The 23,375-nt window shown below is 58.0% G+C and overlaps 2 protein-coding genes across 4 annotated transcripts in view; one reads left to right on the forward strand and one right to left on the reverse strand.

Moving 5' to 3' along the window:
• Nucleotides 1-4,742, reverse strand: part of RSPH14 (radial spoke head 14 homolog) — a 61,968-nt gene extending 57,226 nt beyond the window's left edge. For both annotated transcript variants that reach the window (XM_036823858.1, XM_036823859.1), the window contains exons 1-3: nucleotides 4,647-4,742; nucleotides 3,294-3,560; nucleotides 2,170-2,272 (exon numbers count right to left, since the gene is read on the reverse strand). In XM_036823858.1, the coding sequence (XP_036679753.1) occupies nucleotides 2,170-2,272; nucleotides 3,294-3,492 (302 nt within the window). In that variant the 5' untranslated portion in view covers nucleotides 3,493-3,560; nucleotides 4,647-4,742. The remainder of the gene's footprint in view (nucleotides 1-2,169; nucleotides 2,273-3,293; nucleotides 3,561-4,646) is intronic.
• Nucleotides 4,743-8,158: 3,416 nt separating this feature from the next.
• RAB36 (RAB36, member RAS oncogene family) lies at nucleotides 8,159-21,635 on the forward strand. Of its 2 annotated transcripts, XM_036874208.1 has the most exons (11): nucleotides 8,159-8,276; nucleotides 8,980-9,062; nucleotides 11,891-11,982; nucleotides 13,695-13,760; nucleotides 14,159-14,260; nucleotides 16,241-16,305; nucleotides 17,811-17,862; nucleotides 18,741-18,822; nucleotides 19,088-19,178; nucleotides 20,499-20,618; nucleotides 20,866-21,635. In XM_036874208.1, exons 2-11 carry the CDS (start codon nucleotides 8,994-8,996, stop codon nucleotides 20,928-20,930), a joined length of 804 nt encoding a protein of 267 aa, XP_036730103.1. In that variant the 5' UTR covers nucleotides 8,159-8,276; nucleotides 8,980-8,993; the 3' UTR covers nucleotides 20,931-21,635. The 2 variants fall into 2 exon arrangements, with proteins under 2 accessions (XP_036730103.1, XP_036730104.1); XM_036874209.1 differs by lacking the exon at nucleotides 13,695-13,760.
• The last annotated feature ends 1,740 nt before the right edge of the window (nucleotides 21,636-23,375 follow it).

Genomic DNA, 23,375 nt, shown 5'->3' on the forward strand with positions numbered 1-23,375 from the left:
CTTATGAAAACAAAGGTGAATGCTTTGGGAAGACTCCAAAGTCAGTGTCTAAAAAAATAAAATAAATAAATAGGGCTTCCCTGGTGGCACAGTGGTTAAGAATCCACCTGCCAATGCAGGGGACATGGGTTCAAGCCCTGGTCCGGGAAGATCCCACATGCCGTGGAGCAACTAAGCCTGTGCGCCACAACTACTGAGCCTGTGCTCTAGAGCCCGCGAGCCACAACTACTGAAGCCCGCACACCTAGAGCCCGTGCTCCGCAACAAGAGAAGCCACCACAACGAGAAGCCTGCGCACTGCAACGAAGAGTAGCCCCCGCTCGCCACAACTAGAGAAAGCCCATGAGCAGCAACAAAGACCCAATGCAGCCAAAAATAAATAAATAAATTTATAAAAAAAATAGTGAGATGATTGTAAAGATTCTAGAAGGGTTTTGCATGCAGATTACTTCATTAGTGTCTGAGTGCTTGCTCTACTTTAAAGAATCAAAGCTCCATGATGTTACAGGTGCTGGTTTAAGCAAAAAAAATGATGGGAAGCTCCATCCAGTGGAGCTCTCCACTCCAGTGGAGTGGCTGTTCATCCCACAGCCAAGAAGAGAGAGGCACACAGGGATTGGTGGCTGCCTAATCGTTTAGGGGTTTGGGGTTAAGATGAACTGTTTGAAGGGAAGATACAATTTCTTCCAATCCTGGCTTTTTAACCATTCCTTCTGATTAACCAACTAACTGCTGGGCCCAGTCACGTCTGGTGACGGCTTCAAGGCTGCATCTCTCGAGGCTGGGGTCAGAACTAAATGAGAACTCAGCGGGGCCTGGCCCAGTGCCCAGCACAGAGGAAGTGCCTGACTGTGCTCTGCCGTGAGGTCTGTATGAGTCGTTCTGGGAGAAGGAAATCACAGTGGGACCCCCAAATTGCAGGGGCCTTCCCTGACCCCCGGTGTGAGGTGTCTGGGCCTCTTCACTCTGCGCCCAGGCGCCCACTCCGAGTCACCCTGCTGGTAAGTCAGCTCTGTAAGCTGTAACTCCCCAAGGTGACAAGAGGCCAGGCCCCTGGCTTCCACGCTCATCCGCTTCCCGTCACTCCTTGTGTGGGTCCAGGAAGGCAGGAGGTTTCAACACGGGCAGTTACTCAGGGCTCGAGGGGTGAGATGACCATTGAGCCCGGCGGACTTCAGAAGTCGGCCCCGGTCACTTCTGCCCTTTGTCCAGTGTGGTGTGCTGGAGTGAGCTGGGTCTTGGAATCCTGGACCCTGGGCACACCAGCTGCCTGCTCCGGGCTCCTCCCCGCCCCTTGCGGTGGTGCTGGGAGGGACATTGGAGAACAGTGTGCCAGTCACATCAGGTCTTCAGTCGGTGACGGTTTCTGCACCGAGTCCCCCCTGCTAAAGTGGCTACAGCCAGGAACCACCCCCCACACCTCCTATGAGGATAAACAGACCTACGGTCACCGTCCCTGGGCTCGTAGTTTCCTGTAATCCCCAAACTTCAAGCATCCCTCCTCTCAGCCTCCGTCACCCTCCCTGGGGTTACTTCTAATGTCCAAATCGGGTCCGGAAAGAGGAAAAAGGAACAGGAAGAATGAGAGAAAGCACTTCGCCGGATCTGTCTTAGATGAGAACAGTGAGACTCGACCAAGAGCCTTGCCAGGTCAGAGCAGGAAAGGGCGGCCCTGCAGATGCCAGGTTCGAGCCCGCTCCCCCGTCCTCCCGGGCACCAGTCTGCCCTGTTTGGTGCAACACCTGTGAACTGGGGCGCTCACTGTGTCACCACCTCCCCACACGCATCCAGTTCATAGCGACCTGTTGGGCCAGGACGGCGCAGGGATTGGGCTGGCCACCCGCCTCCCAGGGACCTGACATCAGAACCCAGAGAAGAGACGGGGAGCTGGGGGGTCGAGGGGACCGAGGGGCTAAGGCGGCCATCTGGTGGTGGCCCTGAGCAAGCGGGTGTGTGAGTTCCCAAAGACCGCCCGTCGGTGGGGAGAGGGAACCAGAGAGAGAGTGCCCGGGGCCACCCAAGCCACCACGGGGCTGACACTTCACGTGCATGAACTCATTTAACTCCCTGCCCCGCGAGCAGCTCATTCAAGGTCGTTCAAGGGCGTGCCACCCAGGGGAGGGGTGCGGCTCCAAAGCGTGACATTGATACCCAGACGCAGCTGCCCACCTGCCCACGTTGTGGGTGGCCATGACATAGAGCACCTCAGTGGTCTTGATGCGCACCAGGTCGTTGGTGTCCTTCAGCAAAGCTTTCAGGCTCTCCAGGCAGCCTACGGGCAGAAAAACCTCTGAACATTCACCAAGCTCAGAAACCAGCTAACCTAGAAGTTGACAAGTGAGCCGATGTCCAGAACGAGAGCACCAGGGCTCTACTGTTTGGGGGTGTGAGGGCATCGTGTGGGTGATGGAGTGTTTCAGAGCCACTGGCGGGGGCTCTGGGTGCTAGAAAGGCTCATCCCCCAGGACCCTGTCATCCAACCCCCCTCGTGAATCTCTGCACACCTCTTCCCAGTCATCCACGGGGTTCAGAAAATGCCCTTTGCATTTGGAGAGACTGGAAGTCAAATTCCAACCTTGTCACCCACTAGTCGTGTACCCTTAAAAGGGTTACACCTCAGGAAGCCATACTGAGCACCTGAATATCTTGCCTTATTTACTTATGGGGCAACCCTAGCCTCACACTGCTTCTCTCTGAGCCTCCATTTTCTTCTCTGTGGGTTGAGGAGGTTCCTTCCCTCCCAGGGCCAGTGCTACGAGGACTAAGATAACATGGGCACTGCACGTATGGCAGTGCTGGCCCAGAGTCGGGCTCGTTAAATAGCAACCTTTATTATTGAAGCTCCACCCGGCATAGGAGGCCAGACTGGGACTGCTGCCACCATCTCTGGGATTAAACTAGCCCTTCAGATAAGGCTGGTGGGAGAGGCGGCAGTTCACTCATCGTGGGCCTGATCTGGGACAGGTGTGACTGTGCCACTAAAATCAACTCAACTCTTATGTGGGTAATTAAGAGAGTGGGACACAATGGACACAGGTCCCCGTGTATGTGTGGTTTCAGTAGGGCCAGTGCCTATCTTCTGTGACAGCCTTGCGGATGAGACAGATAAAGGCCTATTTGGTGGATGTGTGGCCACCGGGTTGAGTCATAGCAGAGGGGGCTGACCACTGGTGGTGTCCAGTTGAAGATGGACTGACCAGCTGGGAGGGATGCTGTGAAGGGGCCACCTCAAGCTGCTCTGTGTCTGTCCATCCAGACCCCAGTCGTGGTCACTTGGGCTGTGCCACGCTCACCTATGCGGATGGCCGTGTAGACGTGCTCAGGGTCGTGCATGAGGTCACACAGGGCCATGAGGGCTTTCTGCCTTGTCAACAGGTCCTCCGACTGCAGCTCCTCGTTCAGCTTGGGCAGCGCCCGGCAGCCGTAGGCAATGGCAGCCTGGGTGGGGTTGATGTCAGGGGGCAGGTACTTGGAGATCTGGGCGTGGGCCATCTTCCCACGCCTCCCACTCCTGCACAGGGCGACTCTGTAGCTTTCAAAGTGAAGCTCTGCAGAAACCACTGATTAAAAGAACCCAAAAGTTGTCATCATTGCTACTGTGATTTGGTATTTTTACTTCCATTTTACAGATGAGCAAGCTGAGAGTGAGAGCAATGAAGGGATTTGTTCAAGGTCACAGTGAAGCCCAAACTTCACAGTGAAGTGGCAGCCCTAACTGCAAACTTCAGAGTTCTCCCGATACTTTATAGGCTGGGCCTTGGGACAAAGGCATTGAAAACACAAACTAAGCCAAATAAGCAAACACTGTATCAGCTCCATTCAGTGCTTATCTTGTGCCAGCAATACCTAATATCCAACTCAGCTACCCCAGGAGGAGGGGACTTCTATTACCCACATTTTATGAAGGAGGAAACTGAGGTTTAGGGACAATGAGCTGTGGAGGTCACAAACTAGGATAGGAACCAATGTTCAAATCTGGGTCTAGCACGTTCACCCATCAGGGACCCACAGTTGGATGCTTCCGGCACATCCATAGAGAAGGAAATAAGGTTAAAGTGTGATTTATTTTTATTACACACACACTTTGAGCAACTGTAGGCAGTGTGGCTTAGTAGTTAAGAATGGGCTCCAGACCCAAGCCAGTGGGTGGCCCTTAACCAGTTATTTCCTCTGTGTCTTTCTGCAGCTCAAAAGGGAGATGATAATAGCACCCACCCCCACCCCAACCCCCGACCCCCGCCAAGCTGCCATATTCGCTGAGACTCTTGAGCCTGGCTCACCAGGGCTCCAGATACTTTGGCTGAGTTATTATTAAGCTGATGGTGGTTGTGACCGCGTTTAGTGGCAGTGACAAGCCCCAGCCTGTGGGAATCGACTCCACTAAGAGAGGTGAACCGGACTCTGATTCCGGGCAACTGGTGACTAGGGAAGGAGGAGAGGGGGCCGGGCTGGAACAGGAGAGGGGGCCCGGCCATTTGGGATCGGGACTCCCCTCTCAGGAAACGGTGGGCGCCAGGGACAGGGGCCTACCCTCATCTAAGGGGTATGGGCTGCCTTGGGGTGGGAGGGCACGGGGCCTGTTGATCATGACTGTGTGGGTCTGGGGACCCCTGTCCCCTGGGCCCTGTCGGCCGCCACAGACTCACCTGCTTCAGCGCGCAAGGTTCTGTAGCGCACGCCCGTTGCCAGGCGACCCGGTTGCCAGGCGACCCGGTTGCCAGGCGACCCGGAGCGGCGTCCGCCACGCAGCTCTTGCACACTCGGCGCCCACCGCGCAGGCGCGAACATCCCCAGGCCAGGGCCGGCAGTAAAGTGGGGGTGGTGATATTTTACAGGGTTACTGTGGGGAACAAAGGCGGCTCAGCTTTGTTCGTAGTGCAGAAGGGAAGTGTCTGTGTGCGCCTTTCTCTGTACTGGGCACTTGGCACGCTGTTAATTCTCAGAGTAAACCTGTGAGGTGATAACATTCTCCATTTTATGGACAGGAACCTCAAAGAGGTTCAGTAGCTTCTGCTGAATCACTCAGGCCTGATCCCAGGACTGCTTAGCCCTGGTCCAGGCTCCTTCCTCGGCAGGCTGACTGGCTGGTGACGACACAGGTCGGCCCCTGCAGTGGACTCAATGCACTGCTGACCAGAGCAGTTGTTCTTGAAAGTAAGCCAGAGCCAGCCACCACGTACACCAAACCCTCCCAGGGCTCCCCACTGGTCTCAGGACAGAGCCCAGACTCCTAGCCTACTGCTCAAGGCCCTGGGTGATGGCCTCCTCCACACATGCTGGATTATTTCTTAATCCCCCAAATGGCTAACTCTTTCCTGCAGCTGGGCTGCTTGTAACACTATCCACTTCTTTGTTCTTCAGGACACAACTTGGTGTACTCTTCCACCAGGAAGCCGACCTTCTCCCCAACTCCAAATTAGCGAGTGATCCTATAGCTTAATTACCCCACTGGCACACTTCCCTCTTCTTATTCTCTACCTGCTTGTCTGTTTCCCCCAACAGACTTCCCTGAGGGTGGAGGCCACTTCGGTCCAGGTTCCTTGCCTCCCCAGTGCCAGGAATATACCAGGAGGCCTTTCAGTAAGTGTAGAAGGAGTGAATGGTTAATGGATTTGAGTCAAGCTTCATAATCAAAGCACTTTCACCATCTTGTGTGATCCTCACAACAAACCCTTGAAGTACATAGTCAGGTCCATTTTATACCAGAGTAAACTGAGGAGGAAGTTGAGCAACTCAGGGAAGCTCACCCTGACACCTCAGCCCTTAGCAGTGAAACTCACTAACAAAGACACCAAGCTTCGGCCTCCAGCACATTTAACTCTGAAACGAAGGTAACTGACTTCGATCTGTGTGCCATGGACCCCATTTTGTGATGTGGATGTCTGCCCCTACTGCTGTCCTTCAAAGGACCAAGTTGTGAAGGGTCTGTCTAACCTAGAGCATCCTAGCTTTTACGAAGGTGGTGTGGAGAGCATTGGGCTGGGATTTAGGAAATCTGGGTTCCAAATCTAGTTCTAACTCACGAAGCAAATCCTTTGGAATGTGTGAGCCTTCTTTTCCTTGCCTGTGAAATCAGGGAGCTGAATCAAGTAGATTCTCAAAGCTGGGAATCCCAGATCTCTCAGGATTTGGTTACAGAGAGTCTTTTTGTAAAATCGTCCTTCAATTTTCTGTTTTTCAATCTCCTTTTTATATTTTTGCAAACACACACATAACATTCTATGTAGCATATATGTTAATTTGTGAGACATAAAAATATAATAAGCACCTGTGAATTCACCATTAGAACATTATCAGTGTCTGCATCCCCTTCCCTTGTCCCGTACACGGTCCTCCTCTCCAAAGCTACCATCTCATTTCTGTGGTTACCGTCTCACAAATGCCTCTGGAAGCCATCTAGCCCCACGTGCCTCTCTCTGCAAACAGAAACTAGCTCACAGAAACTCAGTGACTCAGGTCAGCCTTTAAACAGCCATTAATTATGGAAATTAATGTTGTAGCGTGAGCTCTAGAAGCCAAGGCATATGATATTCAGGCATCATTAGGTTCAGAACTATGCAGATGAAGGTCAGGAAATGGAAGGCGTGTCCATTCCTTGTCACTGCAGGGCGATCAAATGCCAATGCTACAGCAAGAGCCTTTTCTTATGCCATGATTGCAGAGAGGAGGAGGTGTCTGTGGGAAAGGTACGAAGCACACCGAAATACATCAGGGCTAACCCAGAAGGGCCGAGACGGGGAATATTATTGTATTCTCTCTGTTCCAAAATGTTTATTTTCATTTGAATTATTTACCGAATAGGTGATATATGCACATAGAAGAAAATCCAAAAAGTATGAAAGTATATTGTCTCCCTCCCTCCTTGGTCCCCAGCCAACAGATCGTCCTTATCTATGGCAACCACTGGAATCTTTCCACTGATAAACTAAATTTATAAGAGTAAATACGATTCATTTACCTTTTAATGTAATGGTAGCATACTTCAAACAGTGTTCACCTTCTTTTTGTAAATGCAATATTTGTTCACTCATTTAACATTCACTCCATGCCTGCTTATGTGCAGGCACTGTTTGGCTGATGCAATAAATCGGGTGGACTATACACAAGAACCCCTGCTCTCATTGCGCTCAGTGGAGGAAGACAGACAATCAACATAAACAGCAAGTTATATAATGTGTTAGAAAATACTAAGTCCCTGGGAGAAATAGAGCAGAATAAGGGGTTGGAAGGATGCGGCAGTTGTAAATAGGATGCCTCATCTAGAGGTGACATCTGAGCAATGTGGCTATCTGGGGACAGAGCCTTCCAGGCCTAGGAGACAGCTGATGCAAGCACCCTGGTGCCTGGCGTGTTGGAGGAACAGCAAGGAGGCCAGTGGAGCATGTGTGGGTGGGGGAGGGGGTGGGGAGTGGGAAACAGTAGGAGATGCGCTAAGAGAATAAATGGGGCAAATCACATGGGGCCTCCTGGGCTATTGTAAAGACTTTATTCATCTAAGAGCGGTGAGGAGGCACTGGAGGGTTTGGAGCTGAGGACTGACATGATCTGATCTGTGTTTTAACAAGGGATCCCTGGGGGCTGCTGAACTGGGGATAGGATAGAAGCAAGGGTGGAAGCAGGGAGACCAGTTAAGGGGAGAGAAGATGATGATGGTTGGGACCATGGTGAGATCAGAGGAAGTAGGAGGGAGAGAGAAGATAATGGACAAATTTTCAGGGTAGAACCTACAGGATTTACTGATAGATCAGACACGGGATGTGACGGAAAGAAGTCAAGGGATCTTGGAGATCCCTCCCTACCAGATAACAAGAAAAACACGAAATATTTACATAACAAGAAGAAGATCACATTTGCTATATTATGAAAATAAGTACTTAAACACTTCACATAATTCCCTCCACGTTTGAACCACCACCCCTTCCCAGCCATGGTGACATCAGGGAGGCCAGGTGCGCAAGTCTCTCCACGGTCAGCCCCGCCCAGGCCCGCCCCTGGCCGCCCTGGCCCCGCCCTGGCCCCGCCCACCAGGCCCCGCCCTTGTTGCCATGGTGATCACCGGCGCTCGGTCCGCGTCCCGGAGTCTCCCGCGAGGCTCTAGTTGCTATGGTGATCGCGGCGCAAGGCGCTGGCGGAACACTTTTGGCTGTGAGCCCCATCCCCGACGTCCCGGATTCGTCAGACGCCAGCCTGTCCCGCGTGGTGCTCGTTGCCATGGTGATCGCGGCCACTGGACCCTCCGGACTAGGCAGCGTCAGGAGCCTCTGCAGCCGCCGCAGGTGAGTCAGCCGCCCCTTCGGACTCACCCTCTCCCGCCCGCGTGATCCCCCGCCCACCTCCCACTGCATAACCTGAAAGCGGCCTGGGCCCCGGGCCTCCTCGTTTCCTGACCGCACACCCCGGGCCCCCAGTGCTGGTCTGGGGAGAGACGGTCCGATGCGGAGGACCACAGGCCTCTCTCGGTCAAGGCCACCCAGTGGGGAGGGGGCGGGAGGGAGAAGGAGCCGGGGCTGTGGAATAGGCGGGAGGGGCCCGGTGCCGGCTGGGGTGGTTCTGGGAAAGGCCTGTGGGCTGAACCCTGAGGGCCCTGCATACCCAGAGTCTTCATCCCTTAAGGGGCAGGAGCAGGGGACCCCTCCCCCCTCTACTTCCTCTGCCCGGGCTGTGTGCACAGCCTGGTGACTGTGCTCCCTCACTCAGCCCAGAGCTGAGCTCAGGGAGGGGCCACTCCTGGTGGACATCGGGCAGGAGACTCAGGTCTCCTCGACTCCCAGGCGGGGTGGCAGGCCTGGTACCCGCCCCCGTGCCCCAACACACACTGCCTGCAGATTGGAGAGATGACCCCTGGCATCCTGACATTCCTGACAGAGAAGGAGGGTTGGACCTGTTTTCAAAGCTACTGCAACGTTAGGCATCAACTTTGGGGGAGTCCCCAGGGATTTGCGCAGCTCCCTAACTCTCTTCCCCCTGTTGGGGCCACAGGACTCCCTGGAAGGATGAGGTCCTCTGTGATGCCTTTGGGGCCCACTGTGAGCCAGGACCGCGTCATCACCAGCTTCCCTAAGGTAGGGAGGCGTTAGGCCAGCCCTTGATATGTGCACTGCTCTCCGGACACCATGCCCTCATCTGGCTTTCCCCACCTCACTCACCACTGGAAACAAAGCAGGTGAATCGGGGAGGTCAGTCCCTCACTGACAGACCCCAGGGACTCAGCAAGCAGACTTCTTGAGAAGCTTGGCGTTGACTTGCCCAAGGTGGGCCAGCAAGTGAAAGGTGACACCAGGAGGCAGGGTGGCATGGATGTTAAGGGCACAGACTTTGCAGTCAGACTGTCCTGAGTGTGAATCCTGCATGTCATTAAGCTGTGTGACCGCGGGCAAGTTACTCAACCTCTCAGAGCCGCTGGTACAGAAGAATAATTCCTCTCACATTGGGTGTCTGGCTCATGGTAAAAGGGCGCTCCCTTGCCCAAGTGTGGTCACTGTTTTTCTCATTTTAATTATGACATTATCAAACAGCACTCCAGTTTCCTGACACCAAATCCAAAGTTCTCACCCCTTACCATTCTGCTTTCTGTCCTTGCTGGAAACTCACAGCTCTCTTCCATCTGTATTAAAATCCATTATTAATCACAGCAGGGGATGCAAATCCGCACAGCCTCCCAAGGGGGCAGCGGGATAATGTCTCCCAGCACCGCAGATGCTCCTGCCTACCCTCTGCTCCAGCCGCTCAGGGCCAGGCACTGCAGCAATTTGTAAAGTAGAAGGTCAGACACAACATAATGTCCTCGAGAGGGGGCCACTTAGACAGCAGAATGCTGCTTCTTGACACAGACTCTGGGAGGCATGAGCACCTCTCAGGGGCTGATGCACAATGAGAGCCAAAGTAAGTTGTTGAGCACCACGTGTGAGAAAAGGAGCAGGAGAAAAGAAATGCACGTGTTTGCTTCTACGTGCAGGGTATCTGGAAGGATGCTTAAGATCCTGCCATCAGTGGTTGGCGCTGTGTGTGGGGGGAGAAATCCTCTCTTTTAAGTCTTGAAATCTGTGCCCAGGCCGGTGGGGGAAGGAGGGTAGGCTCTGGGTATTTGGGGTCCGCAGTCATTCCTCTTCCCCCTCTCCTGCCTTCCCCCCAACCCCGAGTTCTGTCTCCAACATGCACAGAGAAAGCCTCGGTGCCTTAGACCCGTGGACAGTGCCCCCAGGACTTTCCATCTCATCAGAGGCCCAGGCAGCTGCTTCTCTTCTGAACTTGACAGTGGTGACTGGGGATGATGGGGACTGGGGTTAAAAAGCCAAAGGAAGGGAAGCGTGATCGGCACAAAACAGTCCAGGTCTCATGGGATGAAGGACCCCAATTACAAAGTGGGATGAGGCTCAGAGAGGTAGGGAGGACTGCCTGAGGTCACACAGCTGGGTGTGGGGGAGCCCAGACTTGACCCGACAGTGGCCGACTCCAGAGCTCTGACGTTTCCCCACCTTGGGAGGCAGGCTAGGGCATCCCTGCTTCCACAGAAGGTGAGATTCTCCCCCAACTGCCTGTGGCCAAGTTCATCCCACACTCCAGGGCCACAGCACTTCAGACCCGAGCAATTCGTGGTCAGGTGGGGCCAGTCCTTCCTTCACCCCATGTGCCTCGGTTTCCCTCTGTGCACTTCCTGCCAGCCTTCCCTAGCACACTTCTCCAATCTGTCCCAAGTGCTGGGACCCCTCTACTGACCGCCGTGTCTTGGCCGGCTCTGAGCTTGACACTGACACGGAAGTGGACGGAAAAGCAGCCAGCTTTCCCGAGAGGTGGCCACACATCTTCGCATGGCCGGGGGCCCTGGGCTGAGTGCTCGTTTGCACTGCCCACTTGCTCCTCCAGTGAGCAGACCAAGAGGTGCCGTGAGGGGTGTCCCCACCTTACAGATGAGGACATGGGCTCTGTGAGGTCCCACCCTCACCCTTGACCGAGCTCCTTCACCGTCCCTGCTGCCTTGGTCACACAGAGCCGAGAGGGCAGGTGGACCAGGGCAGAGCCACAGGGGCCCTGAAGGACAGAGGGGTGGCCCAGGGACCACAGCAGAGCACAGCAGCCATCTCCAGCATGGCCTGCTCCCACATGCTGGCCATGCACCACACTTAGCCTTAGCCAATCTGACCACAAAACGTAATGGTCACCTTTCATTTGTTTAATATCATTTTTTCTAATTATAGAACAAACCTGCATTCGATAAGTGTCATGGCGTCTTTGCTGAGCACTTAGTATGTATGTGCCAGACCAGCTCTGTGCTGGTGGCTTCACAAATATAACCTCGTTTTATGCCCCCAAGTCCCTGAGGTTTTCCAGATGCAGAAATTGAAATTCAGAGACATGAGGCAACTACCCAGGGTCACACAGCAGCTGAGGGTGGACACAGGGGCCCTGCTCTTAGACCACTACCCGGTTCTGCCTTCTGAAAAATGTGGAAGGTGAAAGTGCCTTCCAGGACATTTTCCATGCACAGATATACATATTTTTAAAACAAAAATGGCATCAGAGATCCATAGAAGGTGTAGGAGGATCTTGGCGCTAAAAGGGCCCTTACAGCCCACCCCTCCTCTCACTGGAAGAGGCCCAGAGCGGGCAGAGGGTTGATACACCCACAGCAAGGGCACAGCTGTCCCCAGCGGGACACAGCTCTCTGGATCCCCGCCTGGGCTCCCTGGTGTGTCCTGGTCCCACTGCTCCTCCTCGGGGCTCACAAGACCCTGGAGTCTTAGGAGTCGCTGACAAGGTAGAGGACAGATGTGACAGAGGCTCAGGAAGGAGGGAGCTCTGGGAAGTAAGTCACACCTGCTGCCCGCTTGGCGAGCTTTGCAGGGTGATGTGCCCACCTGTCTGTCTCTTTGTCTGTCTGTCTTGTTTCCAGTGGTACACGCCCGCCGCCTGCCTGCAGCTCCGGGAGCACTTCCACGGGCAGGTCAGCGCTGCCTGCCAGCACAGGAATACGGGGACCGTCGGGTGAGTGCCGGCTTGGCCAGGGGAGGGTGGGGAGGACCGAGCGCACGTGTGAGTGTGTGGATGCACATGTGAGCCTCGTACACAGACCACGCGGGCGCCGCCACCCCGTACAGGCCTGAGGAGCATCAGTCATTTATCCGGCTTTACCTGCCACACCTGCTGCAGGAACAGCTCCCCCCTCGGTGAGGCCGACACCGAGGTCTGAGCATGGCTGTTCCCTCCAGAAGCATTTCCTGCCCTTCAGGCCTCAGACTTAGTGTTGGGTCCCCGGGGTCTCCTCTGAGTCCCCACCACACCTGCCCCCTCGCCCAGGCGGAGCGGGTGCCCCCCGCACCATGCTCCTGAACTCCGCGCTGGGTTCCTCGCCAGGCCACACGCAGGAAGGAGAGGCACGTATGCACCCCGTCCCTGCCTCAGGGCGCCTGGCACTGCGGCACAGGTGTCCTGCCATGGTCACACCTTCTTAGCAAACAGGTGCGGGGTCCTGCTTCCGCCCTGCATCCTGAGGGGCTCATGGTCTGCTCAGGGAGAAGGCTGAGCTCAAAAGTCACATGGGGACAGTGAGGCCAGGATGGCCGAGGTGGCCATGGTCACGGGCTGAGCATGGCGGCAGGTGCGGGGGGGGTGCTGGTTCCACACCAGGGGCTTCCCACCAAGGAGCTCCCAACCCTTCCCCACACTCAGTGCTGGGAGGCCAGGAAACTGGGGCACAGGGGAACCCAGCGGCCCTGCGGCAGCACCTTTACTCCTCCTGAGAAGCAGAGTCAGGGCCACCTGCTCCAGAACTAGCGGCGCAGGGAATTCCCTGGCTGTCCAGTGGTTAGGACTCGGTGCTTTCACTGCCGGGGCCTGGGTTCGATCCCTGGTCAGGGAACTAAGATCCCGCAAGCCTCGCGGGTGTGGCCAAAAACAAAACAAAACAAAACACCAGACGCGCGCACACATACACACACACACACACACACACACAGAACTAGCAGTGCAGATGCAGCGCCGAGGTAGGGGACGCAGGCAGGGGTACAGGGCCTGGGAATGTGTGCCTGCCAGGACACCACCATCACCCTGGAGGGCGTTCCAGGGCCAGGCAGGCTGGGGGCATGTCGTGGACTCAGGTCTGCACGCCTGGGCCATGGCTCTAAGGTTCTCAGGCTCCCTGGGGAGGGGGGACCCTGCTCACCTAGAGCAGCCACCCCTCCCTCTGTGTGTGTCCTGCACTTGCACATCAGCATTCCTGGGACTGCAGGTCACGCCCAAACCACCAGCCTCCTCCACCTGCAGACAGCAAGAGGGCACCTCTGTGTCACCTGGTGACTTGGTGCAGCTCACCTGGCCACATCTTCGAGGGAGGGGCAGTGTCTACTCTGCTCCCAGGCAGCAGCTAGTTCTGGAGCAGGTGGCCCAACTTGGACACAGCCCCACCTGGGGCTCTTCCCGCTGCTCCCTCAGCCCAAGACTCAGCCTCCCATGGTGCCCATTTGTGATTCTCACGGCAGGGACGTGGACCCAGTGGGGTCAGGGGTACAGAGTCCCCAGAACAAATGCAGGTCCTCCTGCCCTCCCCTCTGAGGGCCAGCGAGGGGGACAAACATCCCAGAGTGTGTCACAGGTGACCTGTCCCCATCACGAGTGGGGAACGCAGGGAAGGAGGGGCCCGTGTGCGTGAAGATGCTCTCGTGACCGTGCCTGAGAGCACCGCGCCGTACTCCTCACAGGCTCAAACTCTCCAAGGTGGTTGTGGTCGGCGACCTCTACGTGGGCAAGACCAGCCTCATCCACAGGTGCGCCACTGGCCCGGGAGGCTCCGTCACATGTCGTAGTGGAGACCATGTGGCTGCTGGGAGGGGGTGCAAGAAATCCGGGAGATGGTGGGTCCGCGGGGAGTGCGGCATCCTAGGAGCCTGGCGTTGGCCACACCATCCCCGGGGCCACAGGCTCCCATCCCTGCCCTCCCTGCCAGCAGACGCGATACTTTTCACTGCCTTGATCCACTTGTTGGTCTCCTGCTGCTGCAGCCTCTCTCCCCACGGAGTTCCCGCTGGCAGCTCCGTCGCCCATGGCCTGTCTCTGTGGCCCGTCTCCATAGCCGTCACCGCCTGGTCTTCCCTGAGGGCGGACTTTCACTGTCAGGAGTGAAACCTCCACACGCGGCCTCTGATGGCTTCCTCGGCCCCCACAGGTTCTGCAAGAATGTTTTCGACCGTGACTACAAGGCCACCATCGGGGTGGACTTTGAGATGGAGCGCTTTGAGGTCGCCGGGATCCCCTTCAGCCTCCAGATGTAAGTCACCGTGCCTCGCGCGTTTCCCATCATATGGTTGTGGAGGGCTTCGCGGAGACGCCGGGGAGACCCCGGGGAAGGCCTCGGCGAGCGGGCAGGAAGCCCCGGGCAGTTTTGTGAAGCTGGGCTCTCTGCTGCCCCAGTCCCTGCAGCCTGATGTGCCCGCCCCCGCCCCCAGCCCCCCCTGGTTCTCCCCGCGGGCCCTCTGTGATCCTACTTGCCAGGCCAGCAGCACGGCCTCCGGCAAGTCACTTCAGCCCTCCAGCCTCTGTTCCCACCTGGAAAACGGGGCCAAAACCGTTCCCTGCGTGCTGGGCTCTAGCGGAGGCCACACGGTCCACAGCCTTACTGGGGCCTGACGCTCCTCCGTCTCTCTCCCTCTGTCTGTGTCTGTCTCCTCCCTGCCAGACCCCACGCCTTGGCCCCTCAGGGACACACACACCCCCCACCCCCCGCTTCGGCCCCTCCCCTCTAGTTTCCCTCAGAATAGCCCAGGGTCCCCCCAGCCTCATGCTTTCCCACCAGAGCCACTCTCCTCCGGCACCTGCTGGTCTCCAGCCCGGCCCTCTCCTGCGTGGCTGCCCCTGCTGGCATTCCCTGGGCCTCCGTCTGGTCCCCTCCTCCTGCGCTGTCCCTGGTGCTCACCCCTGCTCCCTGGATTCACTCCTCAGGCCTCCATGCCCCGGGCTGGGCCTGGGATCGCGGTGATCGCGGTGATCGCGGTGGAGCTCGCCCCCTTGTGGACTTCAGCTCCTAATGTTTCGAGACAGTGCCCGCTCCTCTGAGACCAGCCCCAGTGCAGTCCTGGAGCAGATGGTACCACCAAATCTCGCCCAAGGGGGTGTACAGGGTCAGACCAGAGCAGAAGAGGCTGTGAAGACACAGGGCTGCAGGACCGAGGGGATGAGGAGGCAGGAGAGTGAAGCAGCACAAGCTGCTGGGGGCAGCTGTGTCTAATTAGAGGGCCCAGGAGGAAGCAGGGGGCTCTCCCTGCTCGGCCTCTCCTTGTCCTACACTGAGGCCATTGCCAGCCAACCAACTGGCCCCACCGCCAGGCCACCCTCCCAGCTCCCACCCAGAGTATTCTTCAGAAGTGGAAATGTGAATGAATTAATGAAAGAGCCAAACAGTTCTGCATTATGCTGGATCACTTGGAAAAATTTCAGATTATTGGTGTCTTGTTCATGGCTTGTCTACTTGTTAGTTTACTGAGAAAACTTAAAGTTTGATGTGCTGATTTTTAAAAAGGGTGGATTTTCAGACTCAGCCCTGCATTTTGACCTCCAGCCTTGTTCTAAACCAGGGCAAGTAGATCTCAGCAGGTAACTTCCTCTATCTTTACTGTGCCCATGGCAGACATCATTAATCAATTGTTGCATTTTTTCCCATGGAGCCAGGGCTCAGCTCCTCCAGAGAGCCAGAGCTAACTGATCAGAGAAGCAAACCATGTCCTTGTTAGACAACGCACCCCACCCAGGGAGCTGAGCGTCCCCTCCACTGCCATGGGGAAGGTGGAGCCACACCCCAGTCACACATGAGCAAGTGGCAGAGCCCCAGTCCCATTCCCGGGGTCGCCTCTACAGGTGGACTTTCACATCTTGAGAGCAGCCACATCAGGGAGCACATTCTCTTTTTTATGGCACAGTCGGAAGGGACTGAGCTACAGCTCCATTCATCTGGGCAGTGGAACTGCTAAGGCCGTGCCCCTCCCCTATGAGCACAGTGCATCCAGAGAGGGGGTTCCCCATGGGCGCCCAAGGAAGGAATCATAAGGAGTTGGGGGTGGGGCTGGCTGGCTGGCAGCAGGCACTTCGTGACACCCATGCAGCTGGTGCGGGCGCGTGGGTCTCCGGCCCAGGGCCCCACAAGCCTGCTGGCTGCAGCCACTGTGATCAATGACTTAGCCTGCCACCTCTCCCTTTCCCTTTTTCTCTCTCTCTCCCTCTCTCTCTCTCCCCCTCCCTCTCGGTCACGGCACAGCTGGGACACAGCAGGACAGGAGAAGTTCAAGTGCATCGCGTCTGCCTACTACCGGGGTGCCCAGGGTGAGCAGCCGGGTCACGGCAACAGTGGGGCCTCAACCATGTGCAGCAGGGGCTCCCCATGAATTCCCTGCCGGGCGCACAGCGAGAAGCCCAGGTCTTCCGTGCAGGCACCAAATCTGTCCTCTGAGAGCCACTGAGGAAACACGGGGCCGGTCCTTGTCTTCCAGCCAGGCCCAGGCCAGCCTCGGCAGCCACGCGCTTTAGGGATCCATGGTGGTGGGTGCTACCTGAAAGTCTCAGCCCCAGTTTCAGCTCAGAAAGATGCTCAGAGCGGGGAGTGCTTGTGCAGAGACCCCAGAAAGAAGACCAGAGTCAACTCAGGAGCAGGGGCGTGGGGCTTGGCTGGAGGGGAGGAGTGGGGGTGGGCCCCCAGGTGGGGGCCAGCGGGGCTCCTCGCCCACCACATCCTTGTTGTTGAGGGCGCCCCAGCCCTGGGCAGGCCTCCCGGTCGGCAGGCAGTGGCAGCATAAGCCCCCTCCTCTGACCAGGAAGAAGAGAGAAAGGGTTTCAGTGAGAGGTAAGAGCAAGCGGTCCGAGGCATCCAAACCGGACTCAGATGATGAGGTACAGTTAGGTCCACTCAACACTGGTGTTAAAAGTCACATTTTCACTAAGGTTTGAAAAAAGCAAAAACAGGAAACCACGAGCACCTTGGCTGTGGATTGGAATAACAGCTCTGCCACGTCTGCTGTGGCCTCTCTTCTCGGGGGGATGACACCCCCTGGGAATAAGGCGTGAGGCGCCTGGCACAGCCCTGCAGACAGCAGCCTGGCCACGGTCACCACCACCATCAGCTTCCTCCTTCACTTCTCAGCCCCTCTGCCAGGGCAGGGCGCGTGGGTAGGCCTCCTGCAGCCTTCAGCCAAGGTGCAGAGGGAGGCCCACGTCCAGCCCTGCTCACACCCCTGGGGCCAGAAGAGAGCAGGCCCTCTGGAATGCTCTCCACATGGGGCCACCCAGGACACAGGGGACCAGACAGGGCAGTGTTGAGAGGAGCTGGGGGGAGGGGGCTGCATCTCCCAATTTCCTGCCCACCCTGCTCCTCAGATATTGTTCCCCTGAAGCTGGTCGTTGCTAATCGCCCGCACGACCATAGCTGCCAGTGGGGGTAAGTCTGCCCCACGTCAGGCCCTGGACCAAGAGCTTTAAAACAGCTGCTCCAGCTTAGTCTTCAGAGCTACCCTGAGAGCTAGAGGTAGCTGTGGTCCTCACCATGTCACAGATGAAGGCTGAGGCTCTCAGCGTCAAGGCCTCACCCGCACTCCCTCAGCCGTAAGAGGCAGAGGGGAGATTTGAACACAGGGGCTCACCTTGCCTCCCTGGAGCCCCCTGTGGCTGGGCCGCTGGGTGTGGATCAGAGTGGGGGGCTGGGTCCCCAGGGCGGCATTGGGTGTCTCCCTCCCAGCCTCCGTCATCCCCATCTTTCCGCGGGAGCCCCCTTGTCACGCCGTGTTTGCCTCCCCCGTCACTGACCGGCTCCTGGCTCCCCCCTCCACCCCATGCAGTGATCATCACGGCCTTTGACCTCACTGACATGCAGACCCTGGAACACACCAGGCAAGTCTGGGGCTCTGCAGCCCCCGTGGGACCCTTGGGCCCAGAAAGCTGCCTGGAGGGCTCCCTAAACCTGGGCCATGAGCTGGGCCCCTGACAGTGGGTACAGGTGACCAAGCTCGCTGGTCAGCACCTGCCACCCACGGGCCGATGACTGTTGGCTGCCTTTTTATCCTTCAAGATCTGCAGCTACAGCAGAAGGCAGGGCCAGCTGGGCCTGTGGCCAGTGAAGAATGGCGCACGCTGGCTTCAGTACTCTGCTGTTGTCATCTTGAAAGCCTTACTAATTTGTGGCGAGGGGCCTGGCATATTCACCTCGCCTGGGCCCTGTCTCTGGGGACACAACTGGGCACTTGCTGTCTCAGGCAGAGATCTGGGCAAGAGCCGGGGGTTGGGAATTCCCTGGTAGCCTAATGGTTAGGACTCCATGCTTTCACCGCCATGGTGCAGGTTCGATCCCTGGTCAGGGAACTAAGATCCTGAAAGCCGCACAGCACGGCCAAAAAAAAAAAAACTTTTTTTAATTAAAAAAAAAAAGAGCCAGGGTTCATCAGCTGATGGACCAGAGCCCCTTCACCTTGCTTTTGTTTGGGGGTTCACAGCCGCATCTCCAGCCCTGTGAGGGAGGCCAGGGTGGTCACTCCAGTTGGTGACAGTGCAGGACTCACCCAGGGCGAGGGTAGAGCCGTGGCCAGGATGGGACCTTCATCTCCCCCTACAGTGCTCCTGCGTCCCCACCCACCCGAGGCCCCCGAGGCCAGCTCGGGTCAAGCTCCCCTCCATGCAACCCCCGGCCCTGGGAGGACCCGGGCTGCACCCCATCCCGGCTTCCTCGGCCCCTGGGGGGGGGGTGCCGTCTCTGCCTGTCCCCCATGTTCCAGGCAGTGGCTGGAGGACGCGCTGAGGGAGAATGAACCAGGCGCCTGCTTCCTGTTCCTCGTGGGGACCAAGAAGGACCTTCTGGTGAGCGGAGCGGGTCAGGGCCAGGGGCGGCCTCGGGAAACGCGGCCCCTTCAGCCTGGGCTTACGGAGCAGAGGGTGACTCGGATGTGCCTAGGTGGGAACTTGCAAGCGGGAGTCTGAAAGCAGGGGCACTCGGTTCCCGGTGCTCGGGGCTCGTCCCATCAGGGAGGGACGCTGGTGCTCAGACTCGCCTGGGACCGCCGGGCTCACCTCTGGGCAGGTGCCGAGGCCCGGGGAGCTGGGTCAGCAGGGCCGCTTCTCCCAGTCAGGGGCCGCGTGCAAGCAGGCGGAGGCGGAGGCCGTGCGCCTGGCCAACGAGATGCAGGCCGAGTACTGGTCCGTGTCAGCCAAGACCGGTGAGTGGGCGCAGGGCTGCTGCCATGGTGATCGGGGGTGGGGGGCCCTGCCCTGGATGGGAGGAGTGGCACACCTGTGTTCTCTAGTGAGACCCCCGCGGCCGCTGTGGGGCACATCCATCCCGTCCCTGTGAGGTCACGTCCAGAGTCTCAGGGAGGCAGTGGTGGGGCTGGGGTTGGAACGCATCCTCACCTGTAACCACACCATCCTCCTGCCCCTGACCTGGTACAGGTGGGAGGGGCCAGTGACCGACTGTCCCTCCCTTCCCCAGGTGTCATCATAGAAGGCACTCAAACATCCCTCATGGCCCCCCAGCCCTCCCCCAAACCCCACCCAGTCTGCCCCAGCCTCGCTGGGTCTCCGGGCCCTGAGCTGCCCTCGCCCACGGGCACTGCTTACCCCGGCCCCCAAGGCCTCTGAGCCTCATCATCCTCATCTGGGAAGTGGGGTGTTGCTGTCAATCTCATTTTATTTTTAATGGAAAAAAGTGTTTTAAATGATAAAAGCCATATGATTCACTGAGGAAAAATGAGAAAATGCAGAGAAGCAAGGAACAGATTTTGAAAACAGGTTGTTGGGGGGATGAAATGAAATAACTTTCAGTGCCTGGGGCACAGTAGGCCCCAAGGCTGTGGGGACTCGGGAATTACACCTGGGAGTCCTTACCCCGGGCGAGGGGCCGCCGTGGACACCTGCCCAGGGGTTGGGTGAGGCAGCAGGAGTGCGAGTGGAAGTACCACCTCCAGCCCAACACAAAAAGGTGGCAGCCCCCATGTCCAGTTCCCTCTGCTCCTTCCTGACGGTGTCCCTGAGGCTGTGAGAACCCACCCTCTTATTGGAGTAACAGCATGTTCCCTGAGAGCTCCCTATGGGCCAAGAAGGACTGCCCTGTGCGGTGGTATAGGTTGTTAACTGCACAAGGGCAGCATGCGTGTCGGGGGCTGGGCCCGGCCCTGTGCCCAGATGGGTGGTCTTGTCCTCCTGGCAGAGGAGGCACAAAGGCCCCACATGGGGGCCAGTGGCTCTAATCCTCATGGCTGCCCACTGGAGAGGTGCTCAAAGGTTACAGGAAAGCAGGCCCACACGGCTCGGTGCCTGGCCCACGGGTGCTCAGTAGCAATTGATTGGAAGATTAGATGCCGGGAAACCAAGGCTCAGAGATTTTCAGGAGTGGCCAGGGCAGGTGGCCAGGGTGGGGAGCCCATCCTCTGCACAGCGGGGGGCTGTCCTGGCTCCCGCACCGCTGGCTCCCCCACCCCCCACTGCATCCATGGGCAGGGGCAGAGGTGGCCGGGGTCATGGCTGTCCCGTGCCCACAGGGGAGAACGTGAAGGCGTTTTTCAGCCGCGTGGCCGCCCTGGCCTTCGAGCACTCGGTGCTGCAGGACCTGGAGCGGAGGAGCAGTGCCCGGCCGCAGGTCGGCGACGGGGACATCATCCGTACGTGCAGGTGATGGGCCAGGCTGGGGAGAGGCTTGCGGCCTGAAAAACGCGTCCACCACCCTCCGGCCCAAGACTCAACCATTCCCTTGGCTTGTCGCCCTCTGCTCTTGGCTCCTGGCTGCCCCTTCCCCCATCCCTCTGACCTCCAGCCTGCAGCCTCCCTGCCCACCTGCCAGCTCAGACGCCCACCCCCATCAGCTGCAGGTGCCTGGTTGATGCCAGGTGACTTCTCCCCTCATTACAGGGATGGAGGGACACCCACCCGAGACCCAGGACAGCAAGAGGCCCTCCAGCCCAGGTTGCTGTTAGCTGAGCCTGCGTCAGAGGCCTCCACTGCCTGCATGCGTGTGGGCAGTGCCTCCAGTGACCTGGAGGGTGACACGGAACACCCACCGTGCTGAGCCCCAGGGCTCCGCCTCTTCTCTTTAGTGGGTCGGGAGCCAAGGAAGGCCCCCAGTGGCTGCCCAGCTGGTGGGGGCACTGAGGCTGTCATCTGGAAGGCCAGTTGCACTTACAGAGTCACCCGACAGCCCCCCGGCCCCGGGAGGCTCAGCACCACAGGCACAGACACGTGCCCCCAGGCCCACAGCGCTCGCCCTGGGCACAGTCAGCATCCCCTCGGGCCTCTTCCCCACTTTCCTGGGTCGGCCTCGGAATCCTCCTCATCTCGGTGGTCCAGGCGAGCGGGACTTGCTGAAGTCAAGGCTCCCTGTCTGCTGCAACCCGGATCACGCAGGAGCACCCAGGCCTCCCCTCCCCAGCTCCCGCCCAGAGCGCCCAGCCCTCTCCATGCCCTCGTGTTGCTCCTCCTCAGGGGCTACTGAGCCCCCACCCACCCCACTCTCCCCAGCCCTGGGTGTGTGCCCCCCAGTCCTGCCCTCCATGGCCATAGGCAGGTGGCACGTCTGGCTCCCGCCTGTTTCTCGGAGATGGTGAGCATTTCTCGGGCAGCCAGGTGGTTAGCCGCTGGGAGACTCGGCAGCTTCTGTTCATTCCCCCTTCACCACACTTTTAGCTCTCCTTTTTCATAGATAGAAGATACTTCTTTATATAAATCACTCCTAAAGGAATGGCATATGTGCTTATTGTGAAACGAGACAGCACAGAGCTCTGCATGCAGTGACAGTCCCTGCGGTCCCCGACGTAAGCCTCGTCTGCAGCGGGTAGGACTCCTGTTCCTACACAGCACGGCCACGACCTCGGCGCCTTGTTTGCTGTTAAACCAGAGTGACCTCTCCCCACGCCCACAGGGCAGGCCGCATTCCGAGGAACTGCCAGAGCGAGCCTGCGTGTCCCTTTAGCAGCTGCAGGTTTGCCTTCATGCAGATGGGCCAGAGTCCATTCACCCTGCCCGGCCGTGGGACAGTTGGCTTGTGTCCAGCTTTTAGCTTTTTTTTAACTGAAGTGACCATCCTCATAGTTATAGCTTTGCACACTCGGGATTCCCCACAGAGGCCTTGCTGGGCCTTCGGTGGGCTGGCCCACCAGACCCAGTTTTGAGGGGCAGGCTGTCTCAGGGTGCACCAGGACCGGGTTTGGGGCACACCACAGACAGCGTCAGGATGGCAGACCCTGGTCAGGTGGGCTGGCACCCCCCCGGCTCCGTCCCCCACCCCTCTAGGCCCCAGGACCGGGGGGGGCGGTAATGCACCCTACTGTCACTAGCCCCCGAGCCAGGACCACTGTCTCATGTGCACCCACCCCCTCTAAATGGCCCTTTGTGAAACTCTCCTCCTGTTGCCCCGTGTGTGCCCAACTGTTCGGTGTTTCTTCTGAAGTGGCAGAGCCACTTTGCTGTGGTTCCACTGATACCATGAGTCCACAAAGACATCCTCTACAAGCACTTAAATTTCTGGGGCGGAGACCCAGGGCCTCATGCGAGAGCGTCAGAGCCATCCCGGGCCCCTTCCCCTCCTTCGCTTCTTTCACCCCGGCACTTGAGGCCCCTCAGTGGCCGCCCCAGCCCACCCTGCTGGCCCCTGTGCTCCAGCCTTCCCCCGTGATCACTAGTCTTTGCAGGTGCCAGGCCTCTTCTGTGCCCGGCAGCTCAGGCACCCCTTCTCTGGGAGGACTTCCTGGAGCCCGCATGGCTCCCGCAGCACTTGTTACTTCTGGGTGTGGTGTCCATGTTTGGGCTTCTCCCCCAGCCCCCCCTCCACCACCTTGTGGGACCCTAAGAGCCAGGGCAGCAACCCTGTGACCTCATCTCCCCAGCATCTCCTAGACAAAAGGCCCCCGGCAGGTGCTCACCTAGATGTAGTAGGGAGACAGGAATCCCGCTGAGTCTCCCGGCAGACACATTCACTCTCACCAAGATGCCTCTTCTTAAACCTCCTGGGGACAGTGCTGTGCTTGGCCCTCCTCGGTGGCCAGAGGCGGATGTGCCCACTACTCACTCAGAGGCTCCTGAAGTCAGGCAGCAGCCAGTGAGGGCTGTAGGGGCTCAAGCGTAAGGTCTGTTCCTGGGAGGAGCTTGGTGAGAGCCAGACACAGAAGATTCCAGGGAAAACCGTGCAGGCCTGGGGAAGGAGTCGCATGCAGGCACCACCACTGCCTCCAGTCCACTGGAGGTGGGAATTCTGGCCCATAGCAGGGGCCACCCAGGAATGGGGCCATCTAGCCTCTTGGGGGAGTAGCCAGAACCCCCATTTACTGAGCACTCAGTGGAGGGGGAAGAAGCCCCTTTCATCCCAGTGACCCTGTGGGCTGGGTATCAGGACCTCCTGTCCCCACCTGACTGGAGAGGAGCCTGAG

This window comes from Balaenoptera musculus, chromosome 14 (assembly GCF_009873245.2).
Source record: "Balaenoptera musculus isolate JJ_BM4_2016_0621 chromosome 14, mBalMus1.pri.v3, whole genome shotgun sequence".
Taxonomy (NCBI): domain Eukaryota; kingdom Metazoa; phylum Chordata; class Mammalia; order Artiodactyla; family Balaenopteridae; genus Balaenoptera; species Balaenoptera musculus.

What these genes read in the sequence shown, in the direction of transcription:
- RAB36 (XM_036874208.1), top strand. Translation starts at nt 8,994, where the DNA reads ATGAGGTCCTCTGTGATGCCTTTGGGGCCCACTGTGAGCCAGGACCGC. An exon ending in AAGACCAGCCTCATCCACAG is followed by an intron (nt 13,761 to 14,158) that starts GTGCGCCACTGG and finishes CGGCCCCCACAG; the next exon opens with GTTCTGCAAGAATGTTTTCG. An exon ending in CAGACCCTGGAACACACCAG is followed by an intron (nt 17,863 to 18,740) that starts GCAAGTCTGGGG and finishes CCCATGTTCCAG; the next exon opens with GCAGTGGCTGGAGGACGCGC.